Genomic DNA, 14898 nt, shown 5'->3' on the forward strand with positions numbered 1-14898 from the left:
TCATGCTCTCCTTGTGGTATCATGAAAACGGAATAACCATCTTCAGGCTTCTTGCTGCAGTTATATGCTCAACAGCACGGCATAGCGCTAGCACATAGAGCAGGAAACACAGAGTACAACCTTAGCTACGCCGAGCTAAAGCACCGAGCCAGTCTAGCTAATGAGAAAAATGGCGTCAACAAAAAAGAAAAACACAAGCAAAACGCAAGATTCCCTCATTTCCAAGGGCAGCGGCAGGGAGACCAATCGTCGTGCAGAAAAACGGGAGAACAACTGGTTGCCTCGGGGGGGGGGGGGGGGGGGGGCATGCGCCAGGGGTGAGGAGGAGGTGAGGAGGTAGTACGGTGGCGGCATAGTTCAAAGAATGGCGGTGCTATCAAATTACCACAGGACTTTATCCGTGAGCTAATGTCGTTTCGCTGTATTCTCTGCTAGCTCCAACATTAGTTAAGGAGGGAAGCGGTTCAAGACCAGAAGTCTGCGCCCCTCGTTCGACAGCTGTGGTCAAGTTTTCCTTCTACAAGACGTTCTTGCAAGAGAAGGAACCAAATTATGCGTCTGAATGTGCGTGGTGCCTGCGTAAGTTGGCTCTCAAGGTATTCGATGAGCAGGCGAAAATCCGGATCATGAAATTGCTCCGCCAAGTCAGATACGGTGACGGCGCAGACAAAACTGTAATCGGAAGATAGTTCAGGCAGAGTCGTTTCTGCATGAGCATGGGACAGACAGCAGCATCTGTGTTCTTGTGTGCCGACTTATAGACAACCGTAACGCTGAACTCATGAAGACAATAACTCGAGCTTGGGTCTGAGGGGTCTCTGAAATCGGGAAGCCAACACAACGAATGGTGGTCACTGGCAACTTTGAATGGCAGGCAATACAAATATAGTCGGAACATGGGCAAGGACCATACGGCAACGAGGCAGTCTTTTTCTGAAGTCTATTTCTGAAGTCCTTTTCTGATGTCTTCGTCTGAAGTCTTCGTCTGAAGTCATCGTTGTAAGTCGCAAAAAGCGCGATGTTGCTCTGGGTGCGAAACAAAAGCTAGAGCTGGGCTATCTTGAAAAAGTAGTATGAAGCAACGGCGGCACGCTCAAGGTCCCAAAAAACGGCAGTCCTCGCGTTTTTTCGTCGTTGTCGGGACGGCGACAACTGTTCGCGTTTTTTGGTAGCTGGAAATTGACGTGGTAGAGCTGAAACAGTGGAAGGCAAGTGTCGTGTATTAGATGGTTATGTTGCTCCGTAAGGCTTGGAAATGTGTCAGAAATGGAGGCTCCAGTAGCGTTGGTGCTAATGGGTGGGTCAGGGTCCTCGTTTCGTCACGAAATATGTCAACAACCGCAGTAACAGTCGGCATACTAGCAGCTTCGCGAACTTCCTCCTGCGCTTAGCGCGTGTCGCGGTGTGGTCGCTACACCAGGGACTTACTCGCGCACATAATACACGAATGCACCGACCGTCCGGGTGACGCAATTTTGCCATGAGTTACGGCATAACACTCACTTCGTGGTCTTGGGAAGCGAGACTCTCCGAACTGGACCAGGGACGCCAACTGGCGACCCTCGACCAGACCCGGCGAGACGCGATCACCAGTGGAGCCCTGTAAGAGGGAACCACCCAGGAGTAAACCGCGCAAAGGTTTGTGCAATAATAAAGTTCCATCCTCCTCCTTCTCCTCCTCCTCTTCGCACACATCGCTTCGGCCATGCTCTCGGAGTGCTGCTAAATCACGCCGGCAGGTTCAACTTCACGCAGCGGCGACGGCGCTTTGGCGATCGTACTGTTCGTAAGGTTGATGTAGCGCTCGCTCTATTGTGTTGCTTCACTTATAAACTTAGCGAAGATAGCTGGAGGGTTCTGCATGAGTCTAGCGAAGAGTTGTGCTTTCACACGTCACATTAAGGGACGGACTTTCTTTGTATCGGCTATACCTGGATCAGCACGTCAGAATAAACGCGACATGTGCTCGACAAGCGTGACAAAGCTATTTTTCTTCTGAAAGCAACTATGCAGAATCTGCTCGGCATTTTCTTTCCTTTCGCGGTTAATGTATGTCTCGCGGAGCTGTCGTCTGAATTCTTGCGAGCTAGTGATAGAACTCTCATGATTCTCGAAACACTTGCGAGCGTAGTCTTCAAGGGCAAAGTGCACATAGCACAGTTTCCTCCAGTCATCCCATTCATTCACTGCGGCGACTTGGTCAAAGTGTTTAAGGCAATCCTCCAAGTTGCCGCAGACGTCGCCGCGAAATTACTTCGGAGCTCGCGCTGCGTTCAAGACAATCGGGGTGCAAGTCGGTTAACTGTGTCGCTCTCTTGCGTCTGACGTACTTCTGTGGTGGACATTCTTTCCGGGCTAAACAGCACGTATTCTGGAGGTAGTCCTTGCAAGCGGCTGCTGTGGGGAATGCCCGATTTTCCTGTGGAATTGTGTGAATGGTGGCAGGAACTTGACGCGTCGGGGGCTTAGATTAGTGCAGATGATGATACACAACACGCTCCACCAGTTTTCTCACTATTAACACGCCATCCAGTAGTACAGCTCCGATGAAGCAGTACGCCTTCTTCGTCGTCGTCGTCCTCGTTCTCTCTCTCTCTCTCTCTCTCTCTCTATATATATATATATATATATATATATATATATATTTATATGTATATAGTCTTAAGGCGCCACTGATGTCATGGAGGACATCCTTAGTTAAATTGTATGCAGGCCGTCGCAATAGGTGTGCTGTTCTCTTACCGATCTAACTGCCACGAGACCGTTTTGTCATCCACATTCTGGTGTATTCATGCTTCTCTACTAAAACAATCGCGGGGGTGTTAGCCAGCGCCACACCTCATGGCCATAGCACTGGAGGCAGAACATCCTATCTACCGCAGGCGTCGCCTAGTACGTAAACTTTTTTGTGTAGACGACGGGTCAATAAACCAATACATGCTACCTACAGGTTTTGAAGCTGCCGGCCTCCAGACCCTCCCTAGGGAATGAAGAGTGGAAATGAAACTGAACAACTAGATTTGTTTAGTCAAGTCAGAAGGAGCCGGCGAGAAAGAAATAAATAACAGCCCAGGGGAAGGCATGTGGAGCTACCTCTTAAGAGAGATACTGAAGCGATTAATAAATGATAATGCAAGTGTATGTGAAAATTTGCCACAGGTAAACTACAAAACCGCGTCTTCACATTAAGCATGCGATCGGTAATAGCACCGCATGCCTAAAAGTATCATCGTTCGTATCGAAACTGCTGTCAGTTTTTTTTTCATGCACTTTTCTGACATTTATTTATAATATCATTACTTCGATTAAGAACTAGCTACGCATACCTTCCCCTGCGCTGCCCTTGGTGCAAATGTTTGCTTGCTGCTTATGGCTTCACTAAAAAAATACTGACGTTCACTTTAGTATAAGGTATAGAGGATGAAAGTGAAAGCCACTGCACTCACGAGATATTAGATAAATTATTTGACATTCTCATTCGAAGACGTTGCTATTTCCTATTGTTTTCTCCGCTAGATGTCTTGGGTTCGAGTGACTTAATGAACTCTACCCTAATTAAGTGTGCCTAAAAACCTTCGCCCCTTTTAACACGAGAGGTCACGGGTTCGAGTACCTTAATTAACTCTATCGTAACTATTGTGCCTCATTTAGTTTTGTTTTAGCACCACATGTCATGGGTTTGAGTGTCCTAATTACCCGTCCTAATTATGGCAGTCGAACCCACGGCCTTTGTTGGTAGCTGAACCCTCGACATTTAGTGTTAGGCGAACCCATGGTGGCACCATCAATCTGGCATTATGGGGATACCATAACGCCGGACATTGAATTTTTTGGCAAATGAGCCAGCTAAGGCTGTCGCCTTAATGAAATCGGACCCCTCAGTTTCATTTGTACTCTTCATTTCACAGCGAGGACCTTAAGTCCAGCAGCTGTGATGCCTATAGGTAGGATGCATGAGTTTATCGATCCGTTTTCTTCACCCATAGGGTTCACATAACGCTTGACACACACGGCGGAGAGGATATTTGACATCTACTCCCACGGCATGAGTGGTGACGCTAGCAACACTCCCTCGGCTAGTTCTAGTAGAGAAACACAAATGTCCTGGAATGTCCATGCCGTCTATTTAAAAACATGTAAAACGCAGAAACGTTTTTTCTGAAAGAAGCACTGAGCGGATTTTCATAACCTTTGTTGATCTTGAGAGCGAAAGTTAAATTATAGTGACTTTCGAAAGCGGAATACCGAAAAAAGATTTGAATATTTTGAATGGTATCTAAAAACATGTCGCACTTTCGCCCAAAAGGCGAAGCGTCGGTTGTGATCGATAGCACATTAGTGGACAGCTGTACGAATTGAGGACAGCAGTTTTATCGGCCGTACAAACCTCTAACAAGAGGCATACCCCTCAATTTACCAAGCGCGGCTATACGGGCGCCCAAGCGAACTTTATTTGACGCGATGAACGCGGAAACTGGCTGTCAGAACGCTTCAGCGAGGAAGCGTGTCCGCAGCAGCCAGTGAATTGACCTTCGTGCTACCTCTCGAATCGGCGTGAACTAAGCGGCGAAAACTCAACCCACGGCCGCAGACTGTCCCCGTTGTAGATGGCTTTTAAGATAGCGCAGCCCGGGCGGGCGAGCGCGGACACGCAGCAGGCACTGGAGTATGATGCGCCCCCCCCCCTCCAAATCCGCGCGCGCGACGGAAGACTGTGCGCCTCCTCTCCGCTTTCCTCCCTTTCAAGAGCCAGATTGTGCCGCCATCGGCGGCTCGCTCTCGCACGCTTTCACTCCAAGATATGGCATATACGGCACGCGGCGATGATATTATCGCCGTTGGACTTGGAAACTTAGGCGATGGCGAGAGCAGAAATGTGCCTGGACTGTCTATATAATCGACAAAAATGATTAACTTCGTAAAAAAAAAAGAAACCTGCAGTTTACCAATTCGTAGCTCTGCACCTAGAACATCGCAATTCTGTAAACTGCATCCATTAGAGCATCCAAGCGGACAAATTTGATGTCAATTTATATGTTACGTAATTTTCTCACATTGTTTACAAGAGTCTTGCGAAAGTCCTATTCGCGTATTAGTCGTCTATTTGAAAGCCACAGAACATACATAATTTTTTTTCCGCTTTAGATGTACTGTTAAATACAACTTACAAAATTGGGATATCGCTTGTCGTTGCCGAGTTAGCATTGTAAACTTCATGGCATCGTTTTCTAAAATTGTAAACTTTTTACCTTGCTTTATAAAAAGCGAATTTCTTAACAAAACGCTGTTTTATGCATTGAAGCACAAGAGTAAGTGGAACGCCAATTCATTTCTCCGCAAAGTTCAGGAATTGAAATCTGGAAACTGGAGTCGTCCTGAGAATTTGTTCGAACTGGATGCGCCTTGATAACTCCACGGCTACAATTTGCAGATCGCAATATGCACCATAACGTATTTAGTTAAAAACCTAATTAGTGAAGTTTTGGTAAATAATCGATTATGGATTTCACTTTTTGTGCACATAATGTCCGCCTCTTCGACTAAACCAGTCCTTGAAATATAATTTTGCTATCGGCCCTAGGCAACCTTAGAGAATTTTTGAAACTGTTTGCTGAAACACCCGGTATATCCCAGGTGACTCATCATGATATACTTGTTCCATTTTCTCTGGAAATCAGTGCTTTAGTTTTCTTGTATAATGTTGGATGCATGTGAGCTGCATGCTGTTGTTCTTTCTCAAAATCAAGCATTCTATTTTGAAATGTACCTATTTATTCTTGCGCGTTTCGTTTCCCTATTACAAGTTCTTTCTTCGCATGTCTTGTGTCTCTCGTGCAGTGCCTAGATATATGTCCTGCTACCTTGCGCATATGCCAGTGCTGCTGACTGCCTAATTTTAACACCGGAGATGCAGCTTAGTAAAACTTCGCTTCCCCAGGTTTTTTCTGCTACCTCCTTTCTCTCTTTGAGATGAATGAAAATTTGAATGGCTCATTGATGAAAGTGCAAATTGGAAAACGTGGATAGCGAGCCTAACTAGCTGACTCGACATTGTGATTTATTGCGCAAGTGGTGGTCTCCTATTAATGTAGTGCTCCTGATCAGAGCGAACTGCACTATTAGTAACATGCGCTTGATGAAATTATTCAGTCAAAAAACAGGTATAGTCACCTAAGGCTACTAGATATAGTCGAATATGGCTTGTATACAACCGTCACAAAGTAATTACTGCTGGTAGTTTTGTTTCTGCACTCCTGTTCAGGAGGTTTCTGGCGTTGCCTGTATACGTTTTAGAATGCTGGAGACGTACCCAGTGGCCTAATCCTCACCTATTTCTCTGTGACGCACGTATTTTCTCAGAGCCTGGGCCCCCGCACTATATTGGTAAGTGACTGTTTTTGTGATTCTAACACAATACTGACTATTTCAAACGATACCACCCACTAAAAGCATCTGCCACACCATAAGCTAGCCGTCCATGAATCCGAGAATCACTTAGGAGCAAGAATCTACGCTTCGTTCTTTTTTCTACATATATTGAAAGTGTCATTGCTGCATATACAGGCAAGTGTAGTCCTTTGTATGCTTTTCTTACATACAATTTCCAGAGTATATTGCTTCTTCATACACCACCTATGCATAATGATGTGTGGGCACGGGACGCACTCGCGTTCCGTGCTGGCAGCACTGTTAGATCACATCGCTAAGCAATGAAACGGATCACATATATTGCAGAAAAAGTAGCGCGTGCTCGTTTCTCTAATGAGCACTGATAGCGAGGCATGGATATGCGCGTTCTTCATTACATACATGGGGCTCCAACTATCATGCACCAAGATTTATGAAGGTGCAGAAGCCACGTAACTGGACAAAACCAATGTAATATTGTTTACCGTTGCTTGAATATATTCAGGTTTCTTATTTTGCGTTCCCCATATTTACATATTTGGTGCTAAATATTTACTCAACTTCTGAAATAATATAATTTGATTAACTGCGTCAATGAGAAAATGGTAGAGTAGCATGAACAACTCCCGATAAAATTTGCTGTTGCTCAACATGTGGTATATAAAGGTGTTTATTTCCGAGCTTGAAGGAATCCGCCGAATACAAGCAAAGTGTCTCGAGAGGCCAGTCGCGTGGCAAAACGGAAAGCTGTATCAGAACTTTTTCATATTGCCGTACAATTTTCTCATTGACAATTTTATTCTAATCGTAACAGCTCAGAAGTTCATTATTCAATTTAGACTAATTGTGTAATTAGGCGGAGTGCAAAAAAAGAGTCCATGTACCTCCAACGGATGGCAAACAGCATTACCTTTGTTCTGTCCAGCTACGTAGTATTTGCATATTTTGAAATCTTGGTGCAAGAAACTTGGGACACCCTGTATATGCGTTTGCATGCGTACATGTACAACTTTGTCTGTCGTGTGTGTTCGAACGCTGCTGTGGATTGCTGACGGCACAAGTGAGCTGGACTATCATCTTGAATCAAGCCATCACCCGGATGCAAGTCTTGCTGTTCACGTTTGCGCCTCATTTGTGTCGTAGGATAGTAGGCTGGAATTAGCAGGCCTTGTAGGAATATTAAAAAACGTGAACCCCTCCTGGCCAGCGCCCAGTGCCTACAGAGATTTTGATTCACAACTTCCTGGCTTCGCTGACCAGATGCACCCATTGGAGGCAAAACCTAACTACCACCGGCATGTGCGAATCTACAGTGCGTTTATGTGGTCAACAACGTGGCTAGTGGGTCTAGTTCCAAAGGAAGAATCCTACTACTTTAACGCTTCTCGAAACAATGTCGCCCATCGGAGAAAATGTCAGATTTTTATAGTTGCCACCATTCTTAGAATATTTCGTTGCCTTTTTGCATAAGTCTCACGGTAAGATATCCTTCAGTCTTAACCCCTTCGCCGCTATCTCCAATGAAAAAAAAATTTGGCGGAACCAATTTCAAGACAAGTACCGATGGCTATATGTTTTTCGTTAAATCAATAAACTAACACAATTTATTGCCAACGTGAAAATGAGTTAGGTATTCGACGTCTACTGCAACGGCATTCCACTTTCGCGCTTCAATGATGATGATGATCGCAGTGATGATTTATTGCCATTTTTGAAACGGGGCAGTGCCAAATAGTCACGTAGCCTGCTTTAGTTAATGAGATATTCTATACACGCTTTTCATTACAGCATTTTACATACATTTTTTTGTATACCCCGAGTGTTACCTACGAACACTCGACGCCATTTAGAGCTCCCGCCACGAAGTGTGCGCGTGTCCACCGAAATGCATGCTGTGCCAGTGCGCGCGAAAGCATCGAAAAGCCCCATGCGGCAATATGGCTCCTCTCTTGAGTGTCTCTCTGGACACGCCACAACACCTAGTGGGCTAAACGAGAGTTCTACGTGTGGCCTCCAAGACGAGCAGAGCGCGCAGCTATTTGCGAATGCTGGGAAATGTTTGTCGATTGCCCGACACCCTGTGGCACACACTCGGTGACCCATTATGGTGAGCGATTCAGTGACGATTGGCGCATACTTAGTGCGCTATTGGCGAAACTACTTGACATAGTTAAAGTGCCCCGGAAGAACTGGCCAACGCTTCGATAAGCGGCCAATGTTTGTCAAAGGCAGCATTGCCGTCCTTGGCGGATCAGTTTTATAAAGTTTGTAGACTTAATTGTAGTTGTCGGCGGTGGCTGGCTCCAAAGAAAGAGAGCGAAATGAAAACGAGCGCTGTTCTTTGTCGTTTCCAGGCATCGGTGCCGGAAGGACGGTTTTGGAAGACGAGGAGAGAGCGTGGTAGCGGGAAGCGAAAGGTTAAAGAACAAAGCTTGGCAGGTCCCATCTTACGACGACTGTCCACGGTATCGGTAGCGGCACAACGTACTGCTACGCTCGAAACGAGTTATGTGTACGGCATGTACTCCACCGCGGCTCTTTTTTCGCTCTTACCTTTCAACACGAAGTACCATCTAGCGGCGGCGCCGCGAAGACTGCGTGGGCCTACGAAATTATTGGTGTGTGAGGAGGCTGACATGTGGGAACCGGGCTCCTCTCTTACGTTTCCCTCTTTTTTTCGGACGCGCAGCGCCATCTAGTGGCGCTTCCGAGAAGTCTGAACGTGGCCTGTGCGATGATTCAAAATAAATTACGGGGTTTTACGTGCCAAAACCACTTTCTTGTTATGAGGCACGTCATAGTGGAGGACTACAAGAATTTCGACCATCTGGAGATCTTTAACGTGCACCTAAATCTAAGTACACGGGGGTTTTCGCATTTCGCCCCCATCGAAATGTGGCCGCCGTGGCCGGGATTCGATGCCGCGACCTTGTGCTCAGCACGAGGTCAGAAATGTGTTCACTGAAGAGCGGCATGTACCCAGGGTATTTGTGGCGCACCTTGAAAGAGAAACGGGTTATTGTCGTGTAGAAGGCATAGATTGAAAAGAAAACGAGCGTGGCCATTTAGCGTTTCTCCGCATTTGTGCGAGAAGGATGCGATTGGAAGACGACGAGCAGATAGCAGGGTAGGGGAAGCTGCAGAATCAAGAAAAAGGAAAGCGAGAGAACCGGGCGGGGAGATTGTACGGCGAGGGTGCTTCTCACCCTCAGCCAAAAATCGTAGCTGTCGTAAGTGGCTCTCTTGCCGTCGAACCCCAATACCATCCTTCTTACAACGATGATGAGTAACACCGAATAACAGGGCTCATTTTCTTTTCAGTCCCTTCTTTTACGGCGATGGCCGTCGTCGACAACCACCGCATGTTACGTCACACAACTGACCCTTTAAATATAACACACCTTGAATGACAAGGCTGCCTTTGACAACGATAAGTCTACGTCGCACGTATCTCCAAGTCAGATGCGCGTCAGCTCTTGTTCCTAGTCGGTGCTCCGGCCGACTCCGCAAGCTTTGCTGCCTTGGTATCGGCCGGCCAGCTCGTCCGTCTCGGATATCGGTGTCCCGAACTCTGCCGGTGGCGTCGCACTCCTGTCTCCCTGGCTAGGTCTAACGCCAGGTTCCGCCGCTACTTCGAGTGCTGAAGAAATTCCCGGGGACGATCGTACGTGCTCGTCTGCCTCTAAAGGGGGATCCTTCCTGGAGTGCCCGGCACCGCCGTGAGAGGCTGCAGCAGGTCCAAGGAGCCTCGCTCGAACGTCGCCGAGGTCGACGGCCGCACCCTCGATAGCCAGCCTCACGGGCTTGACCGAACGTCCATGACTCCCGTCTCCAGTGCGAAGCTGACGCTCCACCCTTCTTGGCCCAGGTCCACGTCGCTAATGCCAGCTCAGCGCCGCCTCTCCCGATCACAGTTCGGGTCACGCGCCTCGAGGGCTCGTGCCGTGCGGACCGGTCCGCATACATCGTCCTCTTCCTTTCTTTATTGCCACATGCCTCTTACACTTGACAGTGGCCGAGTAACGTTTTCGAGAACTTTCAGCGCCTTTACGACCTCGCTCTGCCAACTCTTCTTTGCTGAAAACCAGTTTTAACGGCATTCTTAACCTTCTGTTGCACGGTGCCGCGATTTTCGGCCAGCCACTGCAAGCCAAGTGAGAGAAAGCGGACCAATGGCAGACGCCGACACCACCCTCTTCTTCCACTTATCTGATTCTAGTGCGCTGGCTCGGCCCCATCAAAACTCCCTCCCCTTGAGCGTGCTCCTAGCCTTTTGGCAGGCAATTAGATAAGAAAACCTGCTCAATGTAGGCAATGTTATTCGTTTTGAAAGCAAAGTCACCTGCTATAAACTAGGAGAACATTTGTTTGGGCTGTTCAAGCAAGGCAGTGGGTCACCGGCCGATGCTTGCATCGGTGGTTACGCAAATTGGACGTAAGGAGATTGAAAAAAAAACGCATATTGGTATAGTGTTACATTGTAGGGCGCCTGCTTACATTCCTGACGTGATATATCCCAGTTGTACAAAATATTCTCATTGATCACACTTTCTTTAACTGCATATCATGTGATCTCTGTGGCATAATCCCACTCGACATTGCAGATCACTATCGTATTTTTCATCATTCGACACCTTTCTCACCAACACCAGAGGGTTCTTTTCGGAAATCTGTATTTAAGAACCTTTAACGCAAATAGTGAATTGCCTCTTTCAATTCGTCGGTAATAACGGAAATTCAAAGCTAGCATCCGAAACTTTCTCATCAATGATAGGGCAATGTGCTAAAGCGACAAGCACGATTGTTAGATTTGACAAGAGATACCCTACATCCCAAAAGCCTTGGTTCCCAATGATTTTCTGAAATGCATCCACCATAAAGAAAATATGTATAAAAAACAGAACGTTGCCTCTTTAGGTTTAAATTGCAAATCCATAATTCGTGTTGTAAAAATACAATAAATAAATTTAAAAGGATGCTTAATGAAAGCACTACGATGAAAAAATGAATGAAACCAAGACACCAAACAACCAGTCGACTTAACCAGTCTACTTAAAATATGTTGTCACTTTCAACCTGGCGAGAAAACACTGTACATAACTATGTATAACAGTTATGATAGAACCAACCTAACTACCCATAATTTACACTATGAACCGTACATCTCTGCACATGACATTACGAATCTCACTGTTACCCTAATTATTACTATAGCTTGTAACCTGCATACTGATCGTGAAAAAAATTCACTGTGGCCAGCGTACTTTGTTCGAAATTATCCCCAGTACCCGGGCTTCGTGCTATTTCTCTTTACTCAAAACAAGGTCTAATAGATTCCAACCTTAACCCTCGATAATCCCTCCATCAAGGGTATTGAACTTTGTCGATTTTGGGGAGTGGTCTTTGATTTTTAACTGAAGTACATTACGCATAACTCACACCTAAAGCTGAACGCACATGAGGTATCAGGATACTTATAAATGCAAGTGCTCAATGTAGCCTTAAAATCATGTTTTCTCTATGTCACGCGCCCACTCACAAACATTTATTCTACTACATTGTATCATGGGTTAACGCATCCCTCTGAGATAGGTGTTTTACAATGCGTTCAATACCAGGCCATCCGCATTACTACTCTCTCACCACGTCCACGTAGCGCATCCATACTATTTAAGAGCGTAATTGTCTCACAATTCATAAGGTATTTAATTTAAACTAGGCAAACCTTCCTACAGCTACCCCCAGCAAAAGATTTAATTATTAAATTTAAAAAAGAACACATTGTTGTTCGCAGAACAACACTACCTGTATCAAGCAATAGGTTCTGTTTATCTCAAATTCAGATTATTTACTGAAAGTTCCCTTACTTTTTCGTGGCAGTGTCGTTCTGGATCTCTGGTCAGGCTAACATCATTATGTGTCTCAGCATAGGCACTTTCAAAAGGGACATATCTTTGCTTTCGCTCCACATGTGATTATTGCACTGCAATGCCATTTATCGCGGTTCGAATGCTTTAATAAACTTTAAAGCAATAGTTCTGTATATAGTTACCTTATATCATGAAATATTATATCTCGATCATTTGCACCTTCTTTATATTAGAACTTGCCTGTTTGGTTAGTAGCAACCTCCATTTCTTGCCTCATTTGTATTACACCATTGGTTTTAAATATTACGTATTTGATGCATTGGCATGAAAAAAATTTATTTTTGTAATATTATTCACGTGCTCCCCTTAAAGCGCAGAACCTCCTGCATGTATTGTGGCCATGTTTATTTTCATTTCCAAATGCATAAATATAGCATCATCGTTCTAGACTTCAACTTCGCTCGCGGTTCATGTGCCGCAACATATGCGCAACTCCTCAATGAAAAAAAAAAATCATTGAAAACTACCTACCTGATATACCTGTAAAGGCAAAATTGAACCTGTCTGTGTCTGTAAACTGTGTATTCGCACAAGCGCCACAATCCAGCTCCGCGGCGGCTCCCGAAGATATCGCAGTGTATCCAAAGGAAATAGGGAGAGAGAAGGTCTGCTGCACGCACGCCTAGAACATGATGTGTCTCAGTGAAGACAACACGGTGTTTATTATTGGGTTCAATTAGACGTTAATAGTTGTCGCATTCCGTCGGCATTAGTCGTGGGGTGGGTTCTGCCAGCATTTTCTTTCCTTTTCAAATTTTTATTACAGTGGCTGTATGAGGTCGTGAGGTTTTATCTCACTGCTCCTTATAACATAGTCGTGGTGTTTTCTTTACCAAGGCTTACGCTGCCAATATTTACTTATTCTTACGCATCACAAGTAACGCATGGTAACATCAGATTGCGGCATTGTGAGATTCATTATTATTTCCGCATAATCTTGGACCAGTACAAACTGACACAAGTGGAAGTTGGGCAATAATATCACTAAACACTACTTCATATGTGCGAGTACAAATGACAGTGTTACATATATGCAAAAAGTAGCTCAGCCAGTACAAAGAAAATGTGTCCAGCATAATTTGAAAATGGTAATAGTATAATCAGCGGCCTACAATACTGTAATATGTATAAAGGAACAAAGAAAGTTCGCATGAAATAATTGTCCATTCCGTTTATTTTCTTCGTGCCATTAGGGCACTCGAATAACAAGCTATCATTAAGGATCCCTAAGTGTGTAGTAGGTTCCTTCATTTACAATAGAAAGGCAGGTTAGTGAAGATGTGAAATATTCCGCGACATTGCATTCTAGCTTTTGTGTGGCAGCTAAAGAACAAACTTTATGTTCGAAGCGCATGCGAAGCCTTCCTTGTTAGCACTAAGCCTTAATTTTTGCCCTTGGTACTGATCAAGTTTTCTCTGCCTCTCTCGCACGCTATGACACGGACAGCAAAAAAGCTTCGACCTCCTTCCGGTAAGCGCATGCTATTCTGACGCATTTGAAGTGTTGCATGCTGCATGCCGTAAGTCAACATCAAGAGCTGAGCCTATTTGCACCAACGTTTCCTGCGGTTGCTTCCTGTTCTACTGCAAAAGGCAGTTCATCACTGGAGTTCGAAAAGACAGGCTGTTTGGCGTCATGTATAGTTGAGTGCGAACCGCAGGACATAGACAGGTTGTGTTCAAATCGCCATGTCCCGTCCGCTCTGCTTACGTGCGTGTGTGGTTTGCGGTGGTGTATACATAATCAGCGGTATGGCAGTGTGAAAGCGATTTTTCCTCATGCGCAATGCACGCGCTGATTTCGTGATATTCTCCTTGATATGTCTTTACGGCTGAACAGCCTTTTGCGCCAAAATATTGATGTTTGATAATCGGGACAGAACTGACGCAGGCTTATCTCAGGGGTGATCAGGTAGAAATTTTCGATGTTTATAAAACCTACATTCGTCACTGAAGTAATGTGTTCTAGCGCTGTAAGGCAATAAATCAAAAGAAAGTGAAAAACGTCAACACTTTCACTCGTCACAGTGGCAATCTGACAGTTAGGTTCAGGTGCTGACCACGAGCTTGTAAGTTCGATATATGGCCACAGGGGCCCAATTCTGACAGTTGCGGAATGCATGAACCTTTTAGTGCTGTGTTTGTTGTGCCGGCCCATTAACCTCAGGTGGTTGAAATTGGTACTGAGCCTATCTCTAGTGGTATTGAAGTGTCTGTGCTGTTGCGCTGTTATTGTCGAGGTACAGGGTGCGATACCATCCGTAAGGGACGATTTTGATTGCGATTTGCTTACTTAACATTAGGCCCACTTAAAGTTTTAGCTCCAGGTAATTAAATATAGTCCAGGTCCTGGAATACAGCGCACCTCATAAGAAAATTGTTGTTCCCCGAAAAACGGCAAAATTTAATTTTAAATTTCTTGCCATGAATGTTTCACTATACCAGGTGTTTCAGCGACCACTTTCAAAAATTTTAGACGTTGCTTGTGGCAAATCGCACAATTCTGGTTCATGAACTTGTCCTCTCGAAGAGGCGGACAATACATGCAGAAAAAATTGAA

At 45.3% G+C, this 14898-nt stretch overlaps 1 protein-coding gene across 2 annotated transcripts in view; it reads left to right on the forward strand.

Moving 5' to 3' along the window:
- Positions 1-14898, forward strand: part of LOC129380699 (uncharacterized) — a 207096-nt gene that overhangs the window by 78979 nt on the left and 113219 nt on the right. For both annotated transcript variants that reach the window (XM_072285016.1, XM_072285017.1), the window contains exons 4-5: positions 6361-6384; positions 13786-13809. In XM_072285016.1, the coding sequence (XP_072141117.1) occupies positions 6361-6384; positions 13786-13809 (48 nt within the window). The remainder of the gene's footprint in view (positions 1-6360; positions 6385-13785; positions 13810-14898) is intronic.

Source organism: Dermacentor andersoni, chromosome 10 (assembly GCF_023375885.2).
Source record: "Dermacentor andersoni chromosome 10, qqDerAnde1_hic_scaffold, whole genome shotgun sequence".
In the NCBI taxonomy this organism is placed as follows: Eukaryota; Metazoa; Arthropoda; class Arachnida; order Ixodida; family Ixodidae; genus Dermacentor; species Dermacentor andersoni.